Source organism: Symphalangus syndactylus, chromosome 3 (genome assembly GCF_028878055.3).
Source record: "Symphalangus syndactylus isolate Jambi chromosome 3, NHGRI_mSymSyn1-v2.1_pri, whole genome shotgun sequence".
NCBI classification, from domain to species: Eukaryota; Metazoa; Chordata; class Mammalia; order Primates; family Hylobatidae; genus Symphalangus; species Symphalangus syndactylus.
The window spans coordinates 14612268-14618267 of NC_072425.2; the positions used below are offsets into that span (position 1 = coordinate 14612268).

The 6000-nt window shown below is 61.5% G+C and overlaps 1 protein-coding gene across 1 annotated transcript in view; it reads right to left on the reverse strand.

Annotated features, from left to right (window-relative positions):
• NCS1 (neuronal calcium sensor 1) overlaps positions 1-1078 on the reverse strand; it is a 64464-nt gene extending 63386 nt beyond the window's left edge. The window contains exon 1 of the mRNA XM_055270710.2: positions 749-1078. Coding sequence (XP_055126685.1) covers positions 749-812 — 64 coding nt within the window. The 5' untranslated portion in view covers positions 813-1078. The remainder of the gene's footprint in view (positions 1-748) is intronic.
• Positions 1079-6000: the final 4922 nt, after the last annotated feature.

Genomic DNA, 6000 nt, shown 5'->3' on the forward strand with positions numbered 1-6000 from the left:
AGGCAAATGGAGGGAGACACACTGAGACTGATCTGGAGACGTCCAGAAAGGACAGGCCCTCCTCCTCCGGGCAGCCCGCGACAGCTAATGATCACACGCGGCCTAGATGGCCTGGGCTCTAGAAACCCATTTCCCGGTCTGGCAGACAGAGACGGGGCCTGGGAGAATCCAGCCTGTAAGTGCTGCAACCCACAGGGTGCCGGGGACCCTTCGCCACCATCACCGCACGACGAGCGCTGTGCCAAGTCTTGCCACCCCCCACACACGAACGGGGCAGGGAGGGGGCGACAGGCCAATCTCGCAGCAGCGGCGGCGGCAGCATCGTGATGCATGAATCACCAGCCCCGCGCGCTCGTGCCAGTCGGCTCCGCGCAGCCGGGCGCCCCCTCCCGGGACCACCGCCCCACCCTCGCAACAGCCCCTGTCCGTTGGGACAGCTCTGCGGAGAGGGGGCCGCCGGGGGGCTGGGGCTGCCCCTCCGGACCTAGGGGTGGCGCCGCGCACGCCGACCGGCGCGCACTCCCCGGGCAAGGGGTGCCAGAACAATGGGGCCGGGCGGGGGGCAGGGGCGCGGCCCGGGAACCTCCGAGGGGTCCACAGCGGAGGCCGGGAGGGGAGGACGGAGCGGAGGCGGCAGCGCGGAACGGGTAGCCCTCGGGTCCGGGGGGCGGGGGCGGTGGGTGTCGGGGTGACCGCGGGGCGCGGGGCGCGGGGCGCGGGGCGCGGGCGGGGGGCTGGGAGCACTCACAGTAGGTCTTCCTGGTCAGCTCCTCCACAACTTCGGGCTTCAACTTGCTGTTGGATTTCCCCATCCTCGGCGGCCGCGGCCCCCGCCCCCCCGGGCCGGACCCGGTCGGGGCGCCCAGCAGGAGCGGCTGGGCCGGGCGGGCCAGGCCGGGGCCGCGCCTTTGTCTGCGGCGCCCGCGCTGCGCTGCGCTGCGCGGCTGTTGGCGCCGGGGCGCCCGGGGCGTGGGGCGGCCGCTGGGCAGGCCCGGGCGGTCCGGGCGCCGCGGCGCGGGGCTGCCTGGGCTGGGCGCCGGCGCCGGCGCGCTGTGGCCGCGGTCGTCCCTGGTTACTGGGCTCCGCGGCACATGCTCGCTGCTGCCTCCCGCCTGCCGCCGCCCCTGCGCTCCCCGCCTCCCGCCTCCCGCCTCCCGCCCGCACCCGCGCGCCAGGGGTGGACCCGGAGCCGCCACTCAGCGCCCGGCGCCACCCCCCGCCCCGCACCCGCCTGGCCGCGGCCTCCGCCAGCGGGACCCCGGCCCCGCCAGCCCGCCGGAGGGGCGTCCCCTCGGCTCAACGCGGCCCCAGGGCGGGGCAGCCACCCCCTCCCCGAATCCAGCTCTGGCGCTCCGGTCCCCGCCGCGGCGGGGAGGGCCCGGAAGATCGGATGTGAATGAGGCCAAGTCCCGGCCCGGAGACACTCATTCATTCGACACGGATTCATGGGGTGCCGGGGACACGGCGGCCCACGGGGCAGGAGCGCCCCAGCCCTCGCAGGGCGGGCAGGGCTGTGCCGGATGCCGCAGATAGCGGTGGGGGCACCTACTCTCGGCCCGGGGGCAGGTGACCTCCAAACCCAGGGTCAGGAAGGGAGGTGGATGGAGACGCGTTCTGGCCCAGGCAACCTGGAGAGGCGGGGAGGCCTGCACGGCCGAGGGAGAGCTCCCCGGCTTGCGGGCTTGCGCACGGCTGCAGGCACAGGGGACCTGGGAGAAGGGCAGGGCCCACGGGGCAGGCCAAGAGAGGCCCCTCGCCGAGGAGCTGGGCCCCTGCCCACCAGCGCCCATGAAAGGACTTCAGCAGAGAGTGACGGGTCAGAGCTGCTCAGAGCTGTTTCTCTGAGCCGAGGCTGGGGTGACAGGCTCCACCTGAATGGACAGAGGCCAGTGGATTGGCGTTGGGGGGTGTGGTCCAGGGGGTAGGTCCAGCATGGCCTTCCCGGTCCACCTCATCCAACATATCATCACATCTTGAGACCTCTCCTATCCTTTCCAGCTTTAGTTTCTCTCCTTCACATCCATCACAAACGTCACCTATGTTTTCTGCATCGTTTGTCTCTTCCATGGGAGAACACCCTCCCAGAGGGCAGAGGCATCTCCATAACCTAGAAGGCCGCCTGAGGTGTCGTGGTTACCCAGCAAATCTCTGTGAATGAGCGAAGGACGGAGGAAAGAATGACACCCGGTGCTGGGGCCCTGGGGTAGGGGAGAGAGCGGGGAGGATGAGGCAGCCCTCCCCGGAGCTAGCGGGGATGAGGCAGGAGTGGGGTCTCTTTCTCCCTTCTTTCCACAGTGTTCTAACCTCGGAGGGTCCAGAAAGCTCAGAGGAACCCTGAGCAGGGCCGAGTGCCTTCCAGCTCCCAAATATCTCTCCTGCCTCTAAGCATACTCCATCCACTCCTGCTTTCCCCTGAAGCCCCTGCCCAGGCTGAGCCCCAGGCCCCAGGAAGTCTTCAGATGGGGACGGACTTGCTGGCTTGGGGAGCTCATTCTGCAGAGGAGGTGGGCCCAGTTGGAGGGATCTGGTATAGACTTGGGAGCAGAATGTCCCAACCTTGAGGACCAACTCAGAGTGGACAGCAGTGAGGGGCCCACAGTGGGGGGCTAAGAGTTGACCAGACTGAGGCCGGGCGCGGTGGCTCACGCTTGTAATCCTAGCACTTTGGGAGGCCGAGGCGGGCGAATCACGAGGTCAGGAGATCGAGACCACGGTGAAACCCCGTCTCTACTAAAAATACAAAAAATTAGCCAGGCGTGGTGGCGGGCGCCTGTAGTCCCAGCTACTCGGAGAGGCTGAGGCAAGAGAATGGCGGGAACCCGGGAGGCGAAGCTTACAGTGAGCCGAGATCGCGCCACTGCACTCCAGCCTGGGTGACAGAGCGAGACTCCGTCTCAAAAAAAAAAGAGTTGACCAGACTGTGCTGAGCATCCTGCCTGGGAGGAGGGAGAGCCAGCACGGGAACCAGGGCCTGGCTGGATGACAGCGGTAGTAGTTAAAGCCCTTTAGAAACCCAGGTGCTCAGGCTGGGTGCAGTGGCTCATGCTGGTTAATCCCAGCACTTTGAGAGGCTGAGGTGGAAGGATTACTTGAGCTTAGGAGTTCAAGACCAGCCTGGCAGGGGAGACCTCATCTCTACAAAAATTTTTGAAAGTTAGCTGGGCTTGGTGACACATGCCTAACTCCCTGTTACTCGGGTGGCTGAAGTGGAAGGATCACTTGAACCCAGCAGGGTGAGGCTGCATTAAGCCGTCATTGTGCCACTGCATTCCAGCCTTGGTGACAGAGAGAGACCCTGACTCTCTCTCTCTCTCTCACACACACACACACATACACACACACACACACACACACACACGAAAAGAGAAGAGAAAAAAAGAGAAAGGAAGGAAGGAAGGAAGGGAGGGAGGGAGGGAGGGACGGCAGGCCAGGCATGGTGGCTCATGCCTATAATCACAGCACTTTGGGGGGACAAGGCAGGTGGATGACTCGAGCTCAGGAGTTCAAGACCAGCCTGGGCAACATGGTGAAACCCCGTTCCTACAAAAAATACAAAAAAAAATTACTGGGCATGCTGGCACATGCCTGTAGTCTCAGCTACTCGGGAGGCTGAGGCAGGAGGATTGCTTGAGCCTAGGAGGTGGAGGCTGAAGTAAGCCCTGTTTGCACCACTGCACTCCAGCCTAGGTGATGAGACCCTGTTTCAACACACACACACTCACACACACACGCATTCACACACACACACTCATGCACACACACACACACACCAAAGAAACCCGGGTACTCATCCTGTGAGTATTTCTTGCTCACTGCCCCTGCGCCAGGTGCCGTGCTGGGCACTGAGACCGACATGGGAGCTCATGGATCTGACCCGACCTGCTGCACAGTGATCACAAAATCACACTGGCAGCAAACACCATGCAAGGAATGGAGAGGGTGGGGGAACATAAATGGGAACACCTGCCAAGGAACTCAGGGACTCCACAGACTCATCCCATCATTCGGGACATTTTTCTAAACACCTACTATGTGCCCTGGGGACATAGACCAGATCCCTGCCATCAGGGACCTTACACTTTAGTGAGGGGAGAGTGCTATAAACAATAAGCAACATGCATAAGTGCAGCATAGAAACCAGAAACACGGGGGCGCAGTGGCTCATGCCTGTAATCCCAGCACTTTGGGAGGCCAAGGCGGGCGGATCACGAGGTCAGGATTCAAGACCAGCCTGGCCAACATAGTGAAACCCCTTAGCCGGGCATGGTGGTGCGTGCCTGTAGTCCCAGCTACTTGAGAGGCTAAGGCAGGAGAATCACTTGAACCTGGGAGGCAGAGGTTGTGGTGAGCTGAGATCACACCAGTGCATTCCAGCCTGAGTGACAGAGCAAGGCTTTGTCAGAAAGAAAAGAAAAGAAAAGAAAAGAAAAGAAAAGAAAAGAAAAGAAAAGAAAAGGAAAAGAAAGAGAAAGGAAGGAAGGAAGGAAGGAAGGAAGGAAGGAAGGAAGGAAGGGAGGAAGGAAGGAAGGGGAGGGAGGGAGGGAAGGAAGGAAGGAAGGGGAGGGAGGGAGGGAAGGAAGGAAGGGAAAAGAAAAGAAGAAACCATAAATACACTGCATGAGTAGAATGTATCTCACAGGTGACAGAAGAAAAATGAGGCAGGAAAGAAAATGGGAAGGGTTGAGGGCCGGAGGTGTGTGGTTTTGGTTGGAGAAGGAGCCTCACTGAGAGCAGAGGGGGGGCATCTCCCAGGCCCTGTGGCAGAGCCCAGGTGGAGCCCAGCTGGCCCACGTGCAGCCTCGTGTGTGGCCTTGCAGGAGTACAGTAAGGTGGGCTTTAAAGGGCAAGGCGCAGAGTGGGGAGGCAAGGTCAGACTCCCGACTTAAGGGATCTGATGTGCTTAGCCGGCCCCCTCGGCTGCTGCTGCAGGGAGAACTGACTCCGGGCACAGACGGGTAGGAATGGGGACCTGCCAGAGGTCACTGTATCATCAGCCAGGAGGTGGTGATGGCCACGTGTAGTGTGGCCGTGGAGGACACAGAACTGGCTACACTCGGTGACATTTTGAGGGTAGTGAGAGCAGGATTCCCTCACTGCTGTCTCCTCTGAGTTGGTCCTCAAGGTTGGGAGACATTCTGCTCCCAAGTCTACACCAGATCCCTCCAGCTGGGGCCCATCCTACCTCCTCTGCAGAATGAGCTCCTCCAGGCCAGCAAGGCCATCCCCATCTGAAAACTTTCTGGGGCCTGGGGCTCAGCCGGGGCAGGGGCTTCAGGGGAAAGCAGGAGTGGATGGAGTATGCTTAGAAGCAGGAGAGACATTTGGGGGCTGGAAGGTATGAGACAGAGAGGGGACTCAAGGACAAGGCCAGGGTTTCTGAGCTGAGCATATGGAAGAGTGGGGTTTCTGTTTGCTAAGATGGGGAGTGGACAGGTTTGGACAGGAAGAGCTGGAATCTTACTGCAGACAGGTGAAGTGTGAAATGCTTACTAGATGTCCAAGTGGTGACGGGAGAAAGCAGGTGGCACAGGCGCCCGGAGTTCAGCGACAGGTCCAGGCTGCAGGTATGCACTGGGAGCCATCCTGGCAGAGATGCCCTTTAAAGTCTTGAGACAGGATGAGGTCACCGAGGGAGGGAGTATAGGCTGAGAAGGTCAGGTCAGGGAGACAGCAGGGGTGCTGGCGGGGAGGTAGGAAGACCACCAGGGGGTAGTCCTGGAAGCCGGGGAAGAATGTGTTTTAGGAAGGAGGGAGAAGCATGGGAACTGCTTGGGGAAGGGTGGGGGGAGTGTTTCGGACCCCCGTGGTGTGGGGACAGCATGTGGGAAAGTGCTGGGCCTTGGGACCAGCCATCCCTCTTCCTGACCTGGTTTTTAGCTGAAAAGGTCCCTGCCCACATCAGCTGAAAATGCTGAGCCTGAGCCACCACATGAAGGACTCAGATCTGCTCTCTGATGCCCTGGTCGCAATCCAAGAAGCAGAGGTTCCAGGTCTTTCCGC